Source organism: Delphinus delphis, chromosome 3 (assembly GCF_949987515.2).
Source record: "Delphinus delphis chromosome 3, mDelDel1.2, whole genome shotgun sequence".
Classification (NCBI taxonomy): Eukaryota; Metazoa; Chordata; class Mammalia; order Artiodactyla; family Delphinidae; genus Delphinus; species Delphinus delphis.
Window position 1 is genome coordinate 58238286 of NC_082685.1, and position 25026 is coordinate 58263311.

General features: G+C 37.7%; 1 protein-coding gene across 1 annotated transcript in view; it reads left to right on the top strand.

The window, feature by feature from the left end:
- The window catches only part of NME5 (NME/NM23 family member 5), a 32903-nt gene extending 13742 nt beyond the window's left edge, over positions 1–19161 (top strand). The window contains exons 4-5 of the mRNA XM_060006918.1: positions 5807–5925; positions 19066–19161. Of these exons, the coding sequence (XP_059862901.1) occupies positions 5807–5925; positions 19066–19149 (203 nt within the window). The 3' untranslated portion in view covers positions 19150–19161. The remainder of the gene's footprint in view (positions 1–5806; positions 5926–19065) is intronic.
- Positions 19162–25026: the final 5865 nt, after the last annotated feature.

Genomic DNA, 25026 nt, shown 5'->3' on the forward strand with positions numbered 1-25026 from the left:
CACCCAACATAGGAGCACCTCAACACATAAGGCAACTGCTAACAGCTATAAAAGAGGAAATCGACAGTAACACAATAATAGTGGGGGACTTTAACACCTCACTTAACACCAATGGACAGATCATCCAAACAGAAAATTAATAAGGAAACACAAGCTTTAAATGACACAATAGACCAGATAGATTTAATTGATATTTATAGGACATTCCATCCAAAAACAGCAGATTACACTTTCTTCTCAAGTGCACATGGAACATTCTCCAGGACGGATCACATCTTGGGTCACAAATCAAGCCTCAGCAAATTAAGAAAATTGAAATCATATCAAGCATCTTTTCTGACCACAACGCTATCATATTAGAAATCAGTTACAGGGAAAAAAATGTAAAAAACACAAACACATGGAGGCTAAACAATACGTTACTAAACAACCAAGAGATCACTGAAGAAATCAAAGAGGAAATCAAAAAATACCTAGAGACAAATGAGAATGAAAACACGACGATCCAAAACCTATGGGATGCAGCAAAAGCAGTTCTAAGAGGGAAGTTTATAGCTATACAAGCCTACCTCAAGAAACATCTCAAATAAACAATCTAACCTTATACCTAAAGGAACTAGAGAAAGAAGAACAAACAAAACCCAAAGTTAGCAGAAGCAGAGAAATCATAAAAATCAGAGCAGGGCTTCCCTGGTGGTGCAGTGGTTGAGAGTCTGCCTGCCGATGCAGGGGACATGGGTTCGTGACCCGGTCCGGGAAGATCCCACATTCTGCGGACTGGCTGGGCCTGTGAGCCATGGCCGCTGAGCCTGGGCGTCTGGAGCCTGTGCTCTGCAGCAGGAGAGGCCACAACAGTGAGAGGCCGGCAAAAAAAAAAAAAAAAAAAAAAAATCAGAGCAGAAGTAAATGTAATAGAAACAAAGAAAACAATAGCAAAGATCAATAAAACTAAAAGCTGCTTCTTGAGAAGATAAACAAAATTGACAAGCCATTAGCCAGACTCATCAAGAAAAAGAGAGCGAGGACTCAATAAAATTAGAAATGAAAAAGGAGGTTACAACAGACACCACAGAAATACAAAGCATCCTAAGAGACTACTACAAGCAACTCTATGGCAATAAAATGGACAACCTGGAAGAAATGGACAAATTGTTAGAAAGGTATAACCTTCCAAGACTGAACCAGGAAGAAATAGAAAATATGAACAGACCAATAACAAGTAATGAAATAGAAACTGTGATTAAAAATCTTCCAACAGGGCTTCCCCGGTGGCACAGTGGTTGAGAGTCCGCCTGCTGATGCAGGGGACACAGGTTCGTGCCCCAGTCTGGGAAGATCCCACATGCCACGGAGCAGCTGGGCCTGTGAGCCATGGCTGCTGAGCCTGCTTGTCCTGAGCCTGCGCTCCGCAACGGGAGGGCCACAACAGTGAGAGGCCTGCATACCGCAAAAAAAAGAAAAAGAAAAATCTTCCAACAAACAAAAGTCCAGGACCAAATGGCTTCACAGGTGAATTCTATCAAACATTTAGAGAAGAGCTAACATCCGTCTCAAACTCTTCCAAAAAATTGCAGAGCAAGGAACACTCCCAAACTCATTCTATGAGGCCACCATCACCCTGATACCAAAACCAGACAAAGATAGTACAAAAAAAATTACAGACCAATATTACTCATGAATATAGATGCAAAAGTCCTCAACAAAATACTAGCAAACAGAATCCAACAACTCATTAAAAGAATCATACACCATGTTCAAGCAGGATTTTTCTCAGGGATGCAAGGATTTTTCAATATACACAAATCAGTCATTGTGATACACCATATTAACAAATGGAAGAAGAAATACCATATGATCATCTCAATAGATGCAGAAAAAGCTTTTGACAAAATTCAACACCCATTTATGATAAAAACTCTCCAGAAAGTGGGCATAGAGGGAACCCACCTCAACATAATAAAGGCCATATACAACAAACCCACAGCAAACATCATTCTCAATGCTGAAAAACTGAAAGCATTTCCTCTAAGATCAGGAACAAGACAAGGATGTCCAATCTCACACTCTTATTCAACATAGTTTTGGAAGTCCTAACCATGGCAATCAGAGAAGAAAAAGAAATAAAAGAATTACAAATTGGAAAAGAAGAAGTAAAACAGATGACATGATACTATACAAATAGAATCCTAGAGATGCCACCAGAAAACTACTAGAGCTGATCAATGAATTTGGTAAAGTTGTAGGATACAAAATTAATGCACAGGAATCTCTTCCTTTCCTATACACTAATGTTAAAAAAATCTGAAAGAGAAATTAAGGAAGCACTGCTATTCACCATTGCAACAAAAAGAATAAAATACCTAGGAAGAAACCTACCTAGGGAGACAAAAGATGTGTATGCAGAAAACTATAAGACACTGATGAAAGAAATTAAAGATGATACAAACAGATGGAGAGATATACCATGTTCTTGGATTGGAAGAATCAATATTGTGAAAATGACTGTACTACCCAAAGCAATCTGCAGATTCAATGCAATCCCTATCAAATAACCAATGGCATTTTTCACAGAACTAGAACAAAAAATCTTGAAATTTATATGGAGACACGAAAGACCCCGAATAGCCAAAGCAGTCTTGAGGGAAAAAAACGGAGCTGGAGGAATCAGACTCCCTGACTTCAGACTATACTACAAAGCTACAGTAATCAAGAAAATATGGTACTGGCAGAAAAACAGAAGTGTAGATCAATGGAACAGGATAGAAAGCCCAGAGATAAACCCACACACCTATAGTCAACTAATCTATGACAAAGGAGCCAAGGATATACAATGGAGAAAAGACTGTCTCTTCAATAAGTGGTGCTGTGAAAACTGGACAGCTACATGTAATACAAGAATAAAATTAGAACACTCCCTAACACCATACACAAAAATAAACTCAAAATGGATTTGAGGCCTAAATGTAAGACCGGACACTATAAAACTCTTAGAGGAAAACATAGGAAGAACACTCTTTGACATAAATCACAGCAAGACCTTTTTTGATCCACCCCCTAGAGTAATGGAAATAAAATAAAAAATAAACAAATGGGACCTAATGAAACTTCAAAGCTTTTGCACAGCAAAGTAAACTACAAACAAGATGAAAAGACAACCCTCAGAATGGGAGAAAATATTTGCAAATGAATCGATGGACAAAGGATTAATCTCCAAAATATATAAACAGCTCATGCAGCTCAATATTAAAAAAACAACAACCCAATCCAAAAATGGGCAGAAGACCTAAATATACATTTCTCTAAAGAAGACATACAGATGGCCAAGAAGCACATGAAAAGCTGCTCAGCATTACTAGTTATTAGCAAAATGCAAATCAAAACTACAATGAGGTAACACCTCACACCAGTTAGATAGGGCATCATCAGAAAATCTACAAACAACAAATGCTGGGGAGGGTGTGGAGGAAAGGGAACCCTCTTGCACTCTTGGTGGGAATGTAAATTGATATGGCCACTATGGAGAACATTATGGAGGTTCCTTAAAAAACTAAAAATAGAATTACCATATGATCCAGCAATCCCACTACTGTGCATATACCCAGAGAAAACCGTAATTCAAAAAGGCACATGCACCCCAATGTTCACTGCAGCACTATTTACAATAGCCAGGTCATGGAAGCAACCTAAATGCCCATCGACAGATGAATGGATAAAGAAGATGTGGTACATATATAAAATGGAATATTACTCAGCCATAAAAAGGAACAAAATTGAGTCACTTGTTGAGACGTGGATGCATCTAGAGACTGTCACACAGAGTGAAGTAAGTCAGTAAGAGAAAAATATTGTATATTAACGCATTGATGTGGAACCTAGAAAAATGGTACAGATGAACTGGTTTGCAGGGCAGAAATTGAGACACAGATGTAGAGAACAAATGTATGGACACCAAGGGGGGAAAGTGGCGGGGGGTGTGGTGGTGTGATGAACTGGGCGATTGGGATTGACATGTATACACTACTATGTATAAAATGGATACCTAATAAGAACCTGCTGTATAAAAAAAAACCAGGGGCTTCCCTGGTGGCGCAGTGGTTGAGAGTCCGCCTGCCGATGCAGGGGACGCGGGTTCTTGCCCTGGTCTGGGAGGATCCCACATGCCGCGGAGCGGCTGGGCCCATGAGCCATGGCCGCTGAGCCTGCAGGTCTGGAGCCTGTGCTCCCCAATGGGAGAGGCCACAACAGTGAGAGGCTTGCGTATTGCAAAAAAAAAAGAAGAAAAACAGAAAAAGAAGGAATCAGTGAAGCATTTTAAGGATGAAAGCGATACAATCAGATTTTCATTTTTATTTTTTATTTTTATTTTTTTTCAGATTTTCATGTTTAAAATAATATAAAAGGACCTGGGGCCAGTGAACATGATAAACATTGTCTTAACATGGTCTTACAGAGTAGAAGAGACAGATGACAAATATTTATATCATCAAAATGAAACAAAATTATTACAGTAATCAGTGTAATAAAGGGTACTATCATGAGACTAATAGGAAAGGAGCCTGTTACCCAATACCTGTGAGACTTCTCCCAGCTCTTCATGGCATCCTGGCAAATGACTCCCATTGTTAGTCTTTGTCTCATTGAGACTGCGCCTATACACATATACATACAGTCATACAGAAATTATCCTCCCACCTTCCTTTGCCTTCAGTCAGTGAGGATTTAGATCTGAACACATGAGACTAGTCGCTTTGCTTTCTTATCTTTATCAAAAGTAGCACATTGGGACTTCCTTCGTGGCGCAGTGGTTAAGAATCTGCCTGCCAATGCAGGGGACATGGGTTCAAGCCCTGGTCTGGGAAGATCCCACATGCCACGGAGCAACTAAGCCCGTGAGCCACAGCTACTGAGCCTGCGAGCCACAACTACTGAAGCCTGCGCACCTAGAGCCCATGCTCTGCAACAAGAGAGGCCACCACAGTGAGAAGCCCGTTCACCACAACGAAGAGTAGTTCCACTTGTCACAACTGGAAAAGGCCTGTGCCCAGCAATGAAAACGTAGCTCAGCCAAAAATAAATTAAAAATTTTATTAAAAAAGAAAAAAGCACATTGATGGAGATCAACCTCAAAAGACCTATGAAGAGTTACACATTTCTTTCTGGTAGAAATATGTTTTTTGTTGTACTGCAAGTCTGGTTCACCTACATAGTGTTCAAAAAAGCTGAAAACACTAAAATTTCCCTAAATCTTACATTATTTATTTTAAAACCTGAAAAATAACAGCAGGAATATTCAGACTATTATAGAAATAGGTTTTATGTGTATATTCAGTAGTCTGTAAGAGAGCAAGAAGCATGTATTATTCACTGTTGTATCTGTAACACTTTGCAAAATGCCTACCATTTTGTTGACAGGAGTTAATTTTTGTGATGAATTAATCTCCTAGATTATACACATTCTTCATATTTTTCTTTTTCATAATATTGTCCATTATGTATTTACTGTAAAAAACATGGAAATGTAAATGCAGAAAAGGAGATTGTTGAAAATATCATCGGAATCTTATGTATGAGCACTGTCAGCATTTTGATGGGTTTTTTTTGCCAGTCTTATGAGTCTTATTATTTTCTGTATGTGTGTGCTTGTGTGTTTTTGAACAAAATATTAGGTATATAGTTCTGTTTCCTTTTTTTAAAAAAATAACTCTTAAGTATTTCTCATGCTGTTAAAATTTATTTGAAGGTGTCCTTTTTAATGATTGTGTAATATTTCATCATTTATATTAGCTTTAATCATTTGTATTTGCAGTGATTGTTGAGCCCATTCCAGTTGGACAAGCTGCTAAGGACTATTTAAATGTGCACGTAATGCCAACTCTGCTTAAAGGACTTTCAGAGCTTTGTAAGCAAAAACCAGCAGATCCTTTTGTAAGAAATCTTTTTATTCATACTGAACAATATTGTCTATAGTTTTCATAGTTAAAATATTATATTCTTTGAAACATATTGAGAGTCATTTAAAAAAACTTTATATATACATTTTAGATACTTCATTTTGTATAACTTTTGATTATAGTTGACCCTTGAGAGTTGGGGTTAGGGGCATTGACCCTTTGTGCCGTCAAAAATCTGACATAAAACTTATAGTAGACCCTCGTATCTTCATTTCCTCTGTATCTGTGATTCTGCATCCTGAGTTCAGCCAGTCGTGGATTGTGTAGTACTGTAGTATTTACTATTGGAAAAAAATCTGCGTGTAAGTGGACCCCCCGCAGTTCAAACCTATGTTGCTCAAGGGTCAGTTATACTTATTTTCTTGCTGTGCTTTAACTCTTAAAAAAAAATTCTTCCTAAGTACATTTTCAGTCATTGCATCCTTTCATTGCTGAGCATTGTTTTTGTATATAATTTATATAATCAAATGATAAAATTATTTACTTGAATTGTGTTCAACATTTTTGTTTCTCATGCTATCTAAATTTTTTTTTTTTTTTTTTTTTGCAATCTAAATTTTTTTAACAGAAAACATTTATTCACATACCTAGAGGCCTCAACATTGCTCATTCAGGGGGAAGAACGGTTGAGTATGAGGACTTAGGATGATTGTCCAGGGCCAAGTGTCAGCCGGGGTCCTTCTTTATAGATACTCCCACCCATCTGAGATAATCAAGGAAGGTTATTTTAATACCAGCCTTACCAAAATAATATCTCTAGCCTTTGTTAGCATTCTCAAAGGGAATCCCCTTTGGAAGACAAAAGATTTAATCTTTCCCACTAACATTACCACTTTTACCAAAAAGAAAAAGATTGACAGTTTATTTCTTTAATATGTCTTTTTTCATTGTGAAAATAGTATATTTTCATTTAGTAAGAAACCTGAAACTACTGAAAAATGTAAAGAGAAGAAAAAGATACTCCTGGTTCCATTTCCTAAACATGGTCTCCCAAGTCATCTTGCTTAGATTCAGCTCTGACTCTAGACACCTAACCTCTCTCTGAGTCTCTTTATTCTCATCAATAAGATGTAGGTATATTGGCAACTGTCTACCTAGTAGGGATATTGTTAGGATTAAATGTATTAGTGCATGTAAAATTCTTAAAGTGCTTGGTGCGTAAGTGCTCAAACATTAGCTGCTGCTATTACTGGTTTTGGTTTGGTTTGGTTTGGTTTGGTTTTTAAAGCCTATATCTCCAATGAAACTAATCCTGTTTAGTTTCAAAAAAACTAGTCCTGTTTTTTTTTTCTTTGCCCAGATTTTATTTTTTTATATCACTACATATAAACACATATCCCATAAATATTGGTATATTTAAGTATATATTTTATAGAGATTATTTTAATAGTTACATGATGTTTCTTTTGTTACCTTTACCATTCTTTTGCTGTTTGAGTTGTTTGCTATTATAAATACTGTAACAATAAACATCTCTGAGTATAACACTTTTCACACATTGAGATTATTTCATTTGGAAAGAGATCAAAAAGTCAAATTATAATTCAAAACATGAAATTAAAAAAAAAATTTTATCCCTTAAAAAACTTACTTATTTTTTAAGCTGTTTAATTTTTTGAATAAGCAATGTTGGAACATGGTATAAAATTTAAAAGTTCCAAAAGGATATATAGTGAAAAGTAACTCTCCTTTCCATTCCTCTTCCTCAGCTACCCAGTTGTTCCTTGGAGTTAATTATTGTTACCAGCTTCTAGTATATCCTTTCAGAGAAACTCTATACATATATAAGCATAAAATAAAACACTTATTATTTATATGTACTTAAAAACACATATAGATACAAATGCTAGCTACTAAACACACTATTTGATGCTTTTTACCTTATATACTTAATATGTATTATAAATTATTAAATAGCACCATAAACAAAATTGCCCCATTTTAAAAGAACAGCTTATGGCATTCTGTTTTATGGATTTTCTACAAATTTAAAAATTTTTTTTTGGCCGTGCAGCTTGTGGGATCTTAGTTCCCTGACCAGGGATCGAACCCATGCCCCCTTCAGTGGAAGGGCGGAGTCCTAACCACTGGACCACCAGGGAATTCCCTACAATTTATTAATTAGTCACATATGGATGGTTGTTCAGGTTGTTTCCACTCTTTTGTTATTATAAACTGCTACAGTGAATATCTTCATTCATTTGTCAGCATACCATTTATTTGTAGAATAAATTTCTACAAATGAAAATACGAAGTCAAAAAGAATGTTATTTTGATGTTTTTGATATGTGCTTTTTTTTTTTTTTTTTTTTTTCAGTACACGGGCCTCTCACTGTTGTGGCCTCTCGCGCTGCGGAGCACAGGCTCCAGACCCGCAGGCTCAGCGGCCATGGCTCACGGGCCCAGCCGCTCCGCGGCATGTGGGATCCTCCCGGACCGGGGCACAAACCCGCGTCCCCTGCATCGGCAGGCGGACTCTCAACCACTGCGCCACCAGGGAAGCCCGATGTGTGCATTTTTAATTTGGATAAATATTGCCAAATTACCTTTTGTAGTAGTTGTACCATTTTATACTCTGATCAAAAATGAATGAGAGGGGACTTCCCTGAGTCCCCTGGTGGCGCAGTGGTTAAGAATCCATCTGCCAATGCAGGAGACACAGGTTCGAGCCCTGATCCAGGAAGATCCCACATGCTGTGGAGCAACTAAGCCCGAGAGCCACAACTACTGAGCCTGCACTCTACAGCCCGTGAGCCACAACTGCTGAGCGCATGTGCCACCATTACTGAAGCCTGAACTCTAGAGCCCGTGAGCTACAACTACTGAAGCCTGCGTGCCTAGAGCCTAGGCTCCGCAATAAGAGAAGCCACCACAATGAGAAGACCGCGTGCAGCAACAAAGACCCAATGTAGCCAAAAATAAATTATTAATTAAATTTTAAAAAGTGAATGAGAGTACCTGATGTTTTTTCAAGTTTTGTGGATTTTTTTTTTTTTACCAATCTCAGGTGAAAAGTGGTTATCTCGTAACTTAATTTGTATTTCTTTTGTTATGAGTGAGTTTGAGTATCTTTTAGTATATGCTACTTAAAGCCATTTGCATTTCCTTTTCTGTGAACTTCCTACCCCAGGCCTTTGTCCATTTGCCAGCGCTTGATCGTCTAGGTCTTTTTCTTACTGTATTGGTACTCTCTATGTTTAAGAAATTAAACATATTTTAAGCAACATATTTTGTTGGTTACTAGATTTTCTCAGTTTAATACTACTTCCAGGATATATTTTAATATTTTTGTACTATATTTGTTGAGGTCTTTTATGCCTTCCAGGTTTCTGTTATATTTGAAGAAGGTTTTCTGTTTCAAGATTATAAGTAACATTCTCTCATTCTGCCTTCTAGTACTTTTTAATATTTCCTTTTTCTCCCCCCATGTATATGTCTTTGGTCATCTGGAATATTTTTTTGCTATAGGGAGTGAGGTAGAGAGCCACATTTTATTTTATTTTCCACTTGGTTACTCAATTGACAAAAACCATTTATTGAACAGTATGTATTTTCTTCATCGATTTAAAAACCCACTGTTAATATATACTAAGTTCTTACATGCATTTAGTGGGTTTCTCTTTTTTTTTTTTTTTTGGTTTGTTAATTTCATCTGTTCATTTGTAAGTACCACATTGCTTTAAGTCATAGGTTTGTAATATATTTCAAAGTCAGTTCTAAACCTTTCAATTACTCTTTTTTTCAGAATTTTCTTAATTTTGTTTTGCATTATAATTTCTAATGTGAATATTTTCAGTCACAATACATACTCTCACATTGCTTTCTTTTTTTTAAATAAATTTATTTATTAAGTTAAAAACACTGGAGTGGGAGTGGGACTGATTTGATGAGAGGAAAAATAGATTAAAGATGGTAATTCAATTGTTTTAACTTCCATTCAGTTGTTTTAACCTCACACAATGGTGAGGTTAAACATTTCCCTCTATGTTTAGTTGTATTTCCTCCTTTGTGAATTATCTGTTTATCTTTTGTCCAGTTATCTGTTGGAGTTTTGTATGAATTCCTTTTTTATTACTGAATTATAATTAATCTACAACACTATATTAGTTCCAGGTGCACGACATAGTGATTTGATATTTCTGTACAGTACAGAATGATCACTATGATTAAGTCTAGTTACCACCTGTCACCATACAAAGTTATTGAAATGTTGTTGACTATATTCCCCATGCAGTACATTTCATCCCTGTGACATTTATTTTGTAACTGGAAGTTTATATCTCTTAATATCCCTCTCCTCTTTCACTTATTCCCAACCCCACTTGTCTCCGGCAATCACCTCTTTGTTCTCTCTATCTATGACTCTGTTTTGTTATATTTATTCATTTGTTTTGGTTTTTAGATTCCACACATAAGTGAAATCATATGGTATTTATCTTTCTCTGATTTATTTCACTAGTATAATACCTTCTAGGTTTATCCATCTTGTTGCAAATGACAAATTTTCTTTTTTTACGGTTGAGTAATATTCCATTCTGTGTGTGTGTGTGTGTGTGTGTGTGTGTGTGTGTGTGTGTGTACATATGTCACATCATTTTTTTTGAATTTTATTTTATTAATTTTTTTATACAGCAGGTTCTTATTAGTCATCAATTTTATACACATCAGTGTATACATGTCAATCCCAATCACCCAATTCAGCACACCCACACCCCCACCACCCACCACTTTCCCGCCTTGGTGTCCATACGTTTGTTCTCTACATCTGTGTCTCAATTTCTGCCCTGCAAACCAGTTCATCTGTACCATTTTTCTAGCTTCCACATATATGTGTTAATATACGATATTTGTTTTTCTGACTTACTTCACTCTGTATGACAGTCACTAGATCCATCCACATCTCAACAAATGACCCAATTTTGTTCTTTTTATGGCTGAGTAATATTCCATTGTATATATGTACCACATCTTTTTTATCCATTCATCTGTCGATGGGCATTTAGGTTGCTTCCATGACCTGGCTATTGTAAATAGTGCTGCAGTGAACATTGGGGTGCTTGTGTTTTTTTGAATTACGGTTTTCTCTGGGTATATGCCCATTAGTGGCATTGCTGGATCATATGGTAATTCTATTTTTAGTTTTTTAAGGAACCTCCATACTGTTCTCCGTAGTGGCCATATCAATTTACATTCCCACCAACAGTGCAAGAAGGTTCCCTTTTCTTCACACCCTCTCCAGCATTTATTGTTTGTAGATTTTTTTTTTTTTCTTTTTGGTACGCGGGCCTCTCACTGCTGTGGCCTCTCCCGTTGCAGAGCACAGGCTCGGGACGCGCAGGCTCAGCAGCCATGGCTCACAGGCCCAGCTACTCTTTTGCACGTGGGATCCTCCCAGACAGGGGCATGAACCCGTGTCCCCTGCATTGGCAGGCGGACTGTCAACCACTGCGCCACCAGGGAAGCCCGAGGGTTCCTTTTACTCCACACCCTGTCCAGCATTTGTTGTTTGTAGATTTTCTGATGATGCCCATTCTAACTGGTGTGAGGTGATACCTCATTGTAGTTTTGATTTGAATTTCTCTAATAATTAGTGATGTTGAGCAGCTTTTCATGTGCCTCTTGGCCATCTGTGTGTCTTCTTTGGAGAAATGTCTATTTAGGTCTTCTGCCCATTTTGGGATTGGGTTGTTTGTTTTTTTAATATTGAGCTGCATGAGCTGTTTATATATTTTGGAGATTGATTGATTCCATTGATTCATTTGCAAGTATTTCCCATTGATTCGTTTTCAAGTATTTTCTCCCATTATGAGGGCTGTCTTTCGTCTTGTTTACGGTTTCCTTTGCTGTGCAAAGGCTTTGACGTTACATTAGGTCCCATTTGTTTATTTTTGATTTTATTTCCATTACTCTAGGAGGTGGATCAAAAAAGGTCTTGCTGTGATTTATGTCAAAAAGTGTTCTTCCTATGTTTTCCTCTAAGAGTTTTATAGTGTCCGGTCTTACATTTAGGTCTCTAATCCATTTTGAGTTTACTTTTGTGTATGGTGTTAGGGAGTGTTCTAATTTCATTCTTTTACATGTAGCTGTCCAGTTTTCGCAGCACCACTTATTGAAGAGACTGTCTTTTCTCCATTGTATATCCTTGGCTCCTTTGTCATAGATTAGTTGACCATAAGTGCGTGGGTTTATCTCTGGGCTTTCTATCCTGTTCCATTGATCTATATTTCTGTTTTTCTGCCAGTACCATACTGTCTTGATTACTGTAGCTTTGTAGTATAGTCGGAAGTCAGGGAGTCTGATTCCTCCAGCTCCGTTTTTTTCCCTCAAGACTGCTTTGGCTATTCGGGGTCTTTCGTGTCTCCATATAAATTTTAAGATTTTTTGTTCTAGTTCTGTGAAAAATGCCATTGGTAATTTGATAGGGATTGCATTGAATCTGCAGATTGCTTTGGGTAGTACAGTCATTTTCACAATATTGATTCTTCCAATCCAAGAACATGGTATATCTCTCCATCTGTTTGTATCATCTTTAATTTCTTTCATCAGTGTCTTATAGTTTTCTGCATACACATCTTTTGTCTCCCTAGGTAGATTTCTTCCTAGGTATTTTATTCTTTTTGTTGCAATGGTGAATAGCAGTGCTTCCTTAATTTCTCTTTCAGATTTTTTTAACATTAGTGTATAGGAAAGGAAGAGATTCCTGTGCATTAATTTTGTATCCTACAACTTTACCAAATTCATTGATCAGCTCTAGTAGTTTTCTGGTGGCATCTCTAGGATTCTATTTGTATAGTATCATGTCATCTGTTTTACTTCTTCTTTTCCAATTTGTAATTCTTTTATTTCTTTTTCTTCTCTGATTGCCATGGTTAGGACTTCCAAAACTATGTTGAATAAGAGTGTGAGATTGGACATCCTTGTCTTGTTCCTGATCTTAGAGGAAATGCTTTCAGTTTTTCAGCATTGAGAATGATGTTTGCTGTGGGTTTGTTGTATATGGCCTTTATTATGTTGAGGTGGGTTCCCTCTATGCCCACTTTCTGGAGAGTTTTTATCATAAATGGGTGTTGAATTTTGTCAAAAGCTTTTTCTGCATCTATTGAGATGATCATACGGTATTTCTTCTTCCATTTGTTAATATGGTGTATCACAATGACTGATTTGTGTATATTGAAAAATCCTTGCATCCCTGAGAAAAATCCCGCTTGAACATGGTGTATGATTCTTTTAATGAGTTGTTGGATTCTGTTTGCTAGTATTTTGTTGAGGACTTTTGCATCTATATTCATGAGTAATATTGGTCTGTAATTTTTTTTGTACTATCTTTGTCTGGTTTTGGTATCAGGGTGATGGTGGCCTCATAGAATGAGTTTGGGAGTGTTCTTTCCTCTGCAATTTTTTGGAGGAGTTTGAGAAGGATGGGTGTTAGCTCTTCTCTAAATGTTTGATAGAATTCACCTGTGAAGCCATTTGGTCCTGGACTTCTGTTAGTTGGAAGATTTTTCTTTTCTTTTCTTTTCTTTGCGGTATGCAGGCCTCTCACTGTTGTGGCCCTCCCGTTGCGGAGCACAGGCTCCAGACGAGCAGGCTCAGCGGCCATGGCTCACAGGCCCAGCTGCTCCACGGCATGTGGGATCTTCCCGGACTGGGTCACGAACCTGTGTCCCCTGCATCAGCAGGCGGACTCTCAACCACTGCACCACCAGGGAAGCCCTGCTCTGATCTTTGTGATTTCTCTGCTTCTGCTAACTTTGGGTTTTGTTTGTTTTTCTTTCTCTAGTTCCTTTAGGTATGAGGTTAGATTGTTTATTTGAGATGTTTCTTGTTTCTTGAGGTAGGCTTGTATAGCTATAAACTTCCCTCTTAGAACTGCTTTTGCTGCATCCCATAGGTTTTGGATCGTCGTGTTTTCATTCTCATTTGTCTCTAGGTATTTTTTGATTTCCTCTTTGATTTCTTCAGTGATCTCTTGGTTGTTTAGTAACGTATTGTTTAGCCTCCATGTGTTTGTGTTTTTTACATTTTTTTCCCTGTAATTGATTTCTAATATGATAGCGTTGTGGTCAGAAAAGATGCTTGATATGATTTCAGTTTTCTTAATTTGCTGAGGCTTGATTTGTGACCCAAGATGTGATCCGTCCTGGAGAATGTTCCGTGTGCACTTGAGAAGAAAGTGCAATCTGCTGTTTTTGGATGGAATGTCCTATAAATATCAATTAAATCTATCTGGTCTATTGTGTCATTTAAAGCTTATGTTTCCTTATTAATTTTCTGTTTGGATGATCTGTCCATTGGTGTAAGTGAGGTGTTAAAGTCCCCCATTATTATTGTGTTACTGTCGATTTCCTCTTTTATAGCTGTTAGCAGTTGCCTTATGTATTGAGGTGCTCCTATGTTGGGTGCATATACATTTATAATTGTTATATCTTCTTCTTGGATTGATCCCTTGATCATTATATAGCGTCCTTCCTTGTCTCTTGTAACATTCTTTATTTTAAAGTCTATTTTATCTGATATGAGTATTGCTACTCCAGCTTTCTTTTGATTTCCATTTGCATGGAATATCTTTTACCATCCCCTCACTTTCAGTCTGTATGTGCCCCTAGGTCTGAAGTGGGTATCTTGTAGACAGCATATATATGGGTCTTGTTTTTGTATCCATTCAGCAAGCCTGTATCTTTTGGTTGGAGCATTTAATCCATTCACGTTTAAGGTAATTATCGATATGTATGTTCCTATTACCGTTTTCTTAATTGTTTTGGGTTTGTTTTTGTAGGTCCTTTTCTTCTCTTGGGTTTCCCACTTAGAGAAGTTCCTTTAGCATTTGTTGTAGAGCTGGTTTGGTGATGCTGAATCCTCTTAGCTTTTGCTTGTCTGTAAAGCTTTTGATTTCTCCATAGAATATGAATGAGATCCTTGCCAGGTAGAGTAATCTTGGTTGTAGGTTCTTCCCTTTCATCACTTTAAGTATATCATGCCACTCCATTCTGGCTTGTAGGGTTTCTGCTGAGAAATCACCTTAACCTTATGGGAGTTCCCTTGTATGTTATTTGTCGTTTTTCCCTTGCTGCTTTCAATAATTTTTCATTGTCTTTAATTTTTGCCAATTTGATTACTACGTGTCTCTGCGTGTTTCTCCTTGGGTTTATCCTGTATGGGACTCTCTGCAGTTCCTGGACTTGGGTGGCTATTTCCTTTCCTGTGTTAGGGAAGTTTTTGACTATAATCTCTTCAAATATTTTCTCGGGTCCTTTCTCTCTCTCTTCTCCTTCTGGGACCCCTATAATGCAAATGTTGTTGTGTTTAATGTTGTCCCAGAAGTCTCTTAGGCTGTCTTCATTTCTTTTCATTCTTTCTTCTTTCTTCTGTTGTGTAGCAGTGAATTCCACCATTCTGTCTTTCAGGTCACTTATCCGTTCTTCTGCCTCAGTTATTCTGCTATTGATTCCTTATAGTGTAGTTTTTTTTTTTTTTTTTTTGGCAGTACGTGGGCCACTCAATGTTGTGGCCTCTCCTGTTGCGGAGCACAGGCTCCGCATGCACAGGCTCAGCAGCAATGGCTCACGGGCCCAGCTGCTCCACGGCATGTGGGATATTCCTGGACTGGGGCACGATCCTGTGTCCCCTGCATTGGCAGGCGGACTCTCAACCACTGTGCCACCAGGGAAGCCCTAGTTTAGTTTTCATTTCAGTTTTTGTATTGTTCATCTGTGTTTGTTTGTACTTTTAATTCTTCTAGATTTTTGTTAAACATTTCTTGCATATTCTCGATATTTGCCTCCATTCTTTTTTTGAGGTCCTGGATCATCTTCACTATCATTATTCTGAATTCTTTTTCTGGAAGGTTGCCTATCTCCATTTAGTTGTTTTTTGGGGGTTTTATCTTGTTCCTTCATCTGGTACGTAGCCCTCTGCCTTTTCATCTTGTGTATATTTCTGTGAATGTGGTTTTTGTTCCACAGGCTGAAGGATTGTAGTTCTGCATGCTTCTGCTGTCTGCCCTCTATCACATCTTTTTAATCTGTTCATATATTGAGTTAGGTTGCTTCCCTATCTTGGCTATTGTAAATAATACTGCAATGAACATAGGCGTGCATATATGTTTTCAAATTAGTGTTTTTGTTTTCTTCAGAAAAGTACCCAGAAGCGGAATTGCTAGATCATATGGTAGTTGTGATTCTAACTTTTTGAGGAACCTCCATATTGCTTTCTGTAGTGGCTGTATCAATTATTTATATTCCCACCAACAGTGCACCAGGGTTCCCTTTTCTCCATGTCCTTGCCAACATTTGTTATTTTTTCTTTTTGATGATAGCCATTCTAATTGATGTGAGGTAATATCTCCTTGTGGTTTTGATTTGCATTTCCTTGATGATTAGCGATGTTGAGCATCTTTGCATGTGTCTGTTGGCCATCTGTTTGTCTTCCTCAGAAAAATGTCTATTCAGGTTCTCTGCCCATTTTTAAATTCATTTTTTGTTTTTTTGATGTTGAGTTGTATGAGTCACTTGTATATATTGAATATTAACCTCTTATCAGGTATATTGTTTGCAAATACCTCCTCCCATTCAGTAGGCTGCCTTTTCATTTTGTTGATAGTTTCCTTCACTGTTCAGAAGTGTTTTAGTTTTATGTCATCCCATTTGGGTTTTTTTGCTTTTGTTTCCCTTGACTGAGGAGATATATTCAAAAATATATTTCTAAAAATACAACATTGTGAATCAACTATAGTTCAATAAAATTTTTCAAAAATATATTGCTAAGACTGATTTCAAAGTGCATAATGCCTGTGTTTTCTTCTAGGAATTTTATGGTTTCCTGTCTGCATTTAATTCTTTATTCCATTTTTAGTTTGTTTTTGTATATGGTGTGAGAGAGTAGTCCAGTTCGATTCTTTTGCATGTAGCTGTTCAATTTTCCTAAAACCATTTATTGAAGAGACTGTCTTTTCCCCATTGTATTTCCTGTCTCCTTTGGCATAGATTGATTGACCATATAAGTGTGGGTTCATTTCTGGGCTGTCTGTTCTTTTCCATTGATCTATGTGTCTGTTTTTGTGCCAATGCCATACATTTTATTATTTTATTTTATTTTATCTTTTTTGACCATGCTGCGCGGCATGTATGGTGTGAGATAGGGGGTCCAACTTCATTCTTTTGCATGTGGAAATCCAGTTTCTTAGTACCATCTGTTGAAGAAACTATATCTTCTCCACTGAATGGACTTGATACCATTGTCAAAAATCAGTTGACCATATATATATGGGTTTATTTCTGGCTCTCAATTCTATTCCATTGATCTATATGTATATCTATATGCCACACTGTTTTAATTACTGTAGCTTTATAGAAGATATTGAAATTGGGAAGAACAAATTCTACAACTTGATTTTTTTCTTTTTTCATGATTGTTTTGGCTATTTGGAGCTCCTTGAAATTCCATATGAATTTGAGGATTGTCTTTTCCTTTTCTGCAAAAACAACTGTTGGAAATTTGATGGGGATTGTGTTGAATCTATAGATCACTTTGAGTAATATTGACATCTTAGCATCTGAATGTTATTAAATCTATCCATGGACATGGGATGTCTTTCCATTTATTTAGGTTTTTAAATTTCTTTTGGCAATGTTTTATAATTTTCAGGACACAAGTTGGTTAAATTTATTCCTAGATATTTTTTTCAAATCCATTATAAATGAATGTGATTTCCTAATTTCCTTTTTGAATCATTCATTGCTGATATATGGAAACACAACTGATTTTTGTGTATTGATCTTGTAACCTACAACTTTGCCATATTAATTTATTAGCACTAGTAGCTTTCTTTGATTCTTTGGGATTTTTTAATACAGGCATACCATGGAGATGTTGTGGGTTAGGTTCCAGACCACCACAATTAAGCAAGTATTGCAGTAAAGCAAGTCATACAAATTTTTTGGTTTCCCAATGGGTATAAAAGTTATGGTTACACTATTCTGTAGTCAATTAAGTGTGCAACAATACCTTATTGCTAAAAAATGCTAGGCATCATCTGAACCTTCAGTGAGTCATAATTTTTTTGCAATAGTAACATTAAAGATCCCTGATCATAGACCACTATAACAAATATAATAATAATGGAAATGTTTGAAATATTGTGAGAATTAGCAAAATATGACATGGAGACACAAAGTCAGCAAATACTGTAAGAAAAATGATGCCAATAATCTTGCTCTTGCTCAATGCAGAGTGATCAAAAATCTTCAATTTGGGGCTTCCCTGGTGGCACAGTGGTTGAGAGTCTGCCTGCCGATGCAGGGGACACGGGTTCGTGCCTTGGCCCGGGAGGATTCCACATGCCGCGGAGCGGCTGGGCTCGTGAGCTATGGCCACTGAGCCTGCGCGTCCGGAGGCTGTGCTCCGCAGCGGGAGAGGCCACAACGGTGAGAGGCCCGCGTACCGCAAAAAAAAAAAATCTTCAATTTGTACAAAAAAAAATGCACTATCTGCAAAGTGCAGTAAACTGATGGAGATCTGCCTATATGTAATAGGGTCATGTCATTTGTGAATGGACATAGTTTTACCTTCCTTTCCAGTTTGGATCTATACTTGACAGTGTTGCATAATGTAAAACTTATTGTTTCAATTTTTTTAATTAATTAATTTATTTTTGGCTGTGTTGGCTCTTTGTTGTTGCACACAGGCTTTCTCTAGTTGCGGTGAGTGGGGGCTACTCTTCCTTGTGGTGGGCGGGCTTCTCATTGTGGTGGCTTCTCTTTTTACAGAGCACAGGCTCTAGGCACATGGGCTTCAGTAGTTGTGTCACACACAGGCTCAGTAGTTGTGGCTCACGGGCTCTAGAGTACAGGCTCAGTAGTTGTGGCACACGAGCTTAGTTGCTCCACAGCATGTGGGATCTTCCCGGACCAGTTTTCAAACCCGTGTCCCCTGCATTAGCAGGTGGATTCTTACCCACTGCACCACCAGGGAAGCCCCCTGTTTCAATTTTTAATGCTCATTTTCTTATTATTCTTAAAGTGATTTTGGAAACTATTTTAAATTGAAATAGTATATATTGAAGAAATATGTAATCATTAATTAACGTAAGGGTTTTTTTTTTTTCTTTTTTCCATAGATTTGGCTGGCTGATTGGTTGCTGAAAAATAATCCCAACAAACCCAAACTTTGTCATCATCCAGTTGCAGAAGAACCTTATTAAAATAAAGCTCTCAAAGAACAAATCACGAACTGTCTCACTGTAAAAGGCATGCTTCTACTTAAGAAAGAAGTAACTCCTAAGGGTTTAAGTAACTACATGTGACATAAATTATTTCTTAAAAATAAATTTTAAAAGAATAACTATTTCATGCAGCAGATAACATTATCTAAAGTAAAATATTGGTTTAGGGTATGATTTTTTTTTAATAAGAAAATTGTATTAGCAGGATTTAGAATGTCAACAAAGTAACTGCAACTTTTTATTTTTACAGTTACAAAGTGGTATTCAGTTAAGAGAACAACAGTTCATATAGGATGCAACAGAGACAACTGAAGATAATAAGATACCATTTCTATATATAACTGATTTTTGCTGTGCACCAACAAGAACCTACTTTAAATTTCTCTGCCAATTTACAACCTCCATAATGTACTAGGCAAGGTTAGTAGCTATTGAAAATACCACCAGGACAGGGGTAGCTAAAGACACATTTGGTAGTATGTTAACTATACACAAAAGACACTATACAGTTTAAAAACAAGTTTGGCACAGCTTTACAGTGCAAGACATGGTCCTGCATCTCTCTGAGGACTTTTGGAAAACTCTGAGAAGGTGACTGGGTACTTCTTGTGCTCCTTCTGGCAAGTTTGCCCAAAGAATGCATATGATGGTGCTTCTCGGTCTCTTAGGATATCCTTTCCCATATTTAGTTATTTTTCCTCCGTGAGTCACAGTCATCCAGTGCCCATCTGGCTCTCACTTGCCCTGGTGCTGTCTCTGTGGAGGAGCTCATTGTGTTGCAATGGCTGTCGATTTAGGATATGATTTTAACAATGATGTAAGCATTAAGTAATAGAAGGCTGATGTAAGATATTGCTTATTATTTTTTAATTTCGAGAAGATATGGAATTTTCGTTATATTTTCCCTAGCCTATATCTACATGCATAATTAATGCATAGTTCAGACAGCTGAGTTTAAAAAGTATAAGTATATAAATAATTACGGGTTTTTTCCGCTATCCAATAGTAGAGTGTTCCTATGAAACCTTCCGTAAGCTGAAAGGGTGTAATGTGAAGAATCAATTACCTTAGTTCACAAGTTGCTAACAGATTCACAGAATCAATTGGGATAAAGGCCAGGTGTTCACTGACAGTTCAAAGCTATCACGGCTTGATGCTGGGATGCTGAGTGTAGTTCCCTAGGAATGATATTCGTGGTGCTACTCTTGTTGCTCGCTGTGCGCACTGCCTCTGAATTGGCTCATTGCAAAACAAATAGTTCTGTTTTCCCTTTTTGCCTTTTATCATAAAAGCAAAAATCCTCTTCAGATTTCTTTTGGTTAGTGAAAACAGATACGAATGCAGGTCTTTCGTAAGAGCAAAGTGGCATCAAGTGAACTTTCAGAAAGGGGGGCTACCTATATTTAGTAAAATGAAAATGGTTAGAACTCAATTATAGTTTTAACCAGTCATATATAATTATTTCCTCAACATTAATAAGTGCCCTACAAGGGTGACCGACAGTAGCATGACAACTCATTTCTGGTTGTATCACTGAAAGTCCTGCATGCTTTGAGGCCCCTTAATCCTTCACAAAATGGAATGATTGGTCCCTCTACCAAAGTCTTTAGGTTAATATTTCTCAATTATGTTTTTGTGATGAAGTGCTAGTTTTCAAAAAATGAAAAATTCTCAGTTATTAAAGAAATTTTAATTTACTTAAAAAAAGATCCAAGTTGTAAAAGACTTTTTTTAAGAGTAAATAATTAAACTGGCCTCATCTCTTCAGAAAGGCAATGTCATTATAAAACAAAAAATGGAAATGGGGAAGACCAAAGAAACACCTTAACCAAAAGCAATGAGTAGCTCTTGCCTAAAAAAACATCTATAGAAGACCTTTGGGGGGACAATTAAGGAGATTTAGATATGGACTAAATATTAGGTGATATTAGGGAATAATTGCTAAATTTCAAAGGGTCAAAATGATATGGCCATAAAAGGAGAATATCATGTTTAGGTTATGCATTCTGAAATTTCTAGGGGAAATTTTTTGATGATTGCAACTTATTTTCAAATGGTTCAGCAAGAAATATTTTTATACATGTAAAGATAAAGCAAAGTTAACAAAATATTAACAATTGTTCAGTCTAGGTGGTGGGCACTCTAGTGTACTATTCTTTCAACTTTTCTGTGCTTTAAAACTATTCACAAATGAAGTTGGGGAAAAAAGATCTGTATGTTATTATCAAAAGCTGGTGTTCAGTTTTTCACATTGTTGATAGGGAAACATTCAGATACTATATAGCTCTTGATTTGATATAAAAATGACATATACTAATCATCTATGATGTGTTTTAGCCAAACATGTGTACCTTAAAATTATCAAGCCTTTAGGCCCACCTTCCTGCTTACAGTAGTAGGAAATAATGTGGCCATCTGAATGATACCATAAAGAAGCAAAAATTTACAAGATGTGATGTTCTGTAAGACAGCTGCCTTGGTCTTTCAACAAATTGGTATTATGAGAAAAGGGACTCTTTTAGATTAACAGAGATGTGAGATACATAATCAGAATCAACACTAGTTTCTAGATTGAACCCACATTTATGCAGACAAGCTGCAAAGGACATTTTGAAAAAATTTTTATTTATTTATTTATTTATTTATATTTGGCTGTGTTGGGTCTTCGTTTCTGTGCGTGGGCTTTCTCTAGTTGCGGCGAGCGGGGGCCACTCTTCATTGCGGTGCACAGGCCTCTCACTGTTGCGGCCTCTCTTGTTGCAGAGCACAAGCTCCAGGCACACAGGCTCAGCAGTTGTGGCTCACGGGCCTAGTTGCTCCACGGTATGTGGGATCTTCCCAGACCAGGGCTCGAACCCGTATCCCCTGCACTGGCAGGCAGACTCTCAACCACTGCTCCACCAGGGAAGCCCTGCAAAGGACATTTTTGAGATAACTGGGAAGATTTGAATCTAGACTGAGTATTAGATACAATGAAAATGTGTTGTCTTGGAAGGTAAAGATTGTTAACTGAAAAGACATGTTACGAAGCAATATGTACAGTGAGATCTTACTTTTTTTAAAATAAATTTATTTATTTTATTTTTGGCTGCACTGGGTCTTCATTCCTGTGTGTGGGCTTTCTCTAGTTGTGGCGAGCGGGGGCTACTCTTTGCTGCGGTGCGCGGGCTTCTCCTTGCCATGGCTTCTCTTGTTGCGGAGCACAGGCTCTAGGTACGCAGGCTTCAGCTGTGGTTCATGGGCTCAGTAGTTGTGGCTCACGGGCTCTAGAGTGCAGGCTCAGTAGTTGTGGCGCACGGGCTTAGTTGCTCCGTGGCATGTGGGATCTTCCTGGACCAGGGCTTGAACCTGCGTCCCCTGCATTGGCAGGTGGATTCTTTTTTTTATAAAGTTTTAAAAATTTAATTTATTATTATTTTTTTTGGCTGTGTTGGGTCTTCGTTTCTGTGCATGGGCTTTCTCTAGTTGCGGCGAGCAGGGGCCACTCTTCATCGTGGTGCACGGGCCTCTCACTATCGCAGCCTCTCTCGTTGCGAAGCACAGGCTCCAGACGCGCAGGCTCAGTAGTTGTGGTTCGCAGGCCTAGTTGCTCCGCGGGATGTGGGATCTTCCCAGACCAGGGCTCGAACCCGTGTCCCCTGCATTGACAGGCAGATTCGCAACCACTGCACCACCAGGGAAGCCCTGGCAGGTGGATTCTTAACCACTGTGCCACCAGGGAAGCCCAGTGAGATCTTACTTTGATAAAGAAATACATATATATGTGTGGAATAAGATGTAGAAGGGCGCCCACTCAAACGTTATTATATAATCTCTGGATGGTGGGAATACACTGATTTTCTTATTTTTGCTTAGCTGTATTTTAGTTTTTCTACAGTGTTCATATTACTGCTTTTGTCATTTTTTAAGGGTTTAAAAAGATAAATGTTTTAATGGTTGTCAACATTAAAAGGGTTAGCAACACTTCCTTATTAATAGACTATCTTTAAGCTATCTAGAGCCATGATGTTTTACAAGTTCTCAGTTATGGTGTTTATATGAATTTTTGGACATATTCCTCCTGGGACTGGTGTGCCCACTGTATTTCAAAACACCTTTAACATTGTGTTGGGAAGACAAACTAAAATCTTAAAAACAAAGATAAATAGTGGATGGCTATATTTTGAGCAATGGTCAAGAGCATATAGGAAAAAGCAAATAGTTTTTACAATGAGATTCCAGCTTCAGGAGGTCATTTCCACCACAAGAGCCTCCTCTTGTGCAAAAAAGAGGCAGCACTGTGTATGGCAGAAAAATTCTATACTGGAAGTCAGCTTCAGTCGCCAGACCTGCCATTTGTTTTTGGGTTTTTTTTTTAAGTGGAAGAAAAAAATAGAGAAAACAGACTAATTTGAGATACATTTTGGAGGAAAAATAGATAAAAATACATGCAGATGGAAAACAGTGTAGTTAGCCATAGGATTTTTAAACTTGGGACACATTTGAGGTCATTATTTCATGGGCCAGAACTGGAAAGTATAGCATAGAATGAATAAGAAAATGAGAAGACTGCCTTCTGACATAACCTGTCAGGTGGTATCAAAGTCCTGTGTACACATTTGTTATTGTTAAGTAGTGGTGGTTTAATGCATTTCTCTTGCACTGAATGATAGTGTGGTATTCTGGTTAAAAAAGATATACCACTTCATTTAGTTTCTTTCTCTAGGACTCAAAGAGATCATAGAAAAAAGCAAGCAAGCATGCAGCTCTCTTATGACTTGGGACTAAACAGAAGTTTAGATTTTTCTTTACTTCTTTAGAAGTTTAGCTCTGGGATGACATGTAGAAGCGCCCCCCCACCACCACATTTGGAGAACCCAGGGCAATAGTTTATCTGCCCTGGCTTAAGGGTGCCACAGATTAGCTTGATTTGAAAGTGTCACAGATACTTTCTAGAAGTACTTTTCCATCTCAGAAATACTGCCACTTCTCTCTTGTTGTTAACTCTATGTAAGAACTATTTAGATTAAGCTTTGAATTTTCATTCAGAGATGGTTCAATTCTTCTTTGTTTGCTACTTCTTTGACTTTAGGTGCTTATCTTGGGTTCTTTATTTTTGTTAGTCCCCTTACTAATAACATTCACTGTACTAACTTTGCACCTTTCATTTACTTTACAGAAGTACTAAATCTCAGAAACTCCCTGGCTTATGAGAGCCTTTAGTAGAGAAGTTCACTTCTAAATGTAGAGTCCAGTGATTTTTGGCAATTTCAGATAAATACTGTAAGGGAGATAGCTTTCTCCCACCTCATTGAAGGACATGACTAAAGAAAAAAATCTTTGTGGAGCAGTCCAGCATAGTTTTCCTATTAAATTAACTACATACTTTAGTCCATTGGAAAGGGGAGATTACTAAATATGATGTCTGTTCCTTTCCTGCTTCCAGGATGACCCAGAAAGTTCTCTCCCCTCATCCAAATCAAGGGTTGATGACACTGCTGTGATTGATGCCTTTTGTTCCCAGACCAAATTGTTTTTTATAGCCCACCCCCTGCCAGCACTTTCCAAAGTGCCACTGCCATCAGCTCCAGAGGGAGCCCCTTCCTCAGGCTTCCTGGCCAGCAGCTGCACTGTGATGGCAGGGAGCTCGGAATGGGAGGAGAAAGCAGCTTGCAGACAAATGGGCAGCTAATCCAACCAACAGCCCATCACTAGAACCATAAAAAAAATTCCTTTTTTCCCCCGCTTGCCTCATCTGCATTTCTTGGCTGAGACGGCGATGGAATGCTCCTTGGAAAAGTTATGGCTTCACATAAAGCAATCTCAAATTTCCCTCCCTTTTTTTTCTTTCTCAAACAATTCTACTTAGCCCAATAT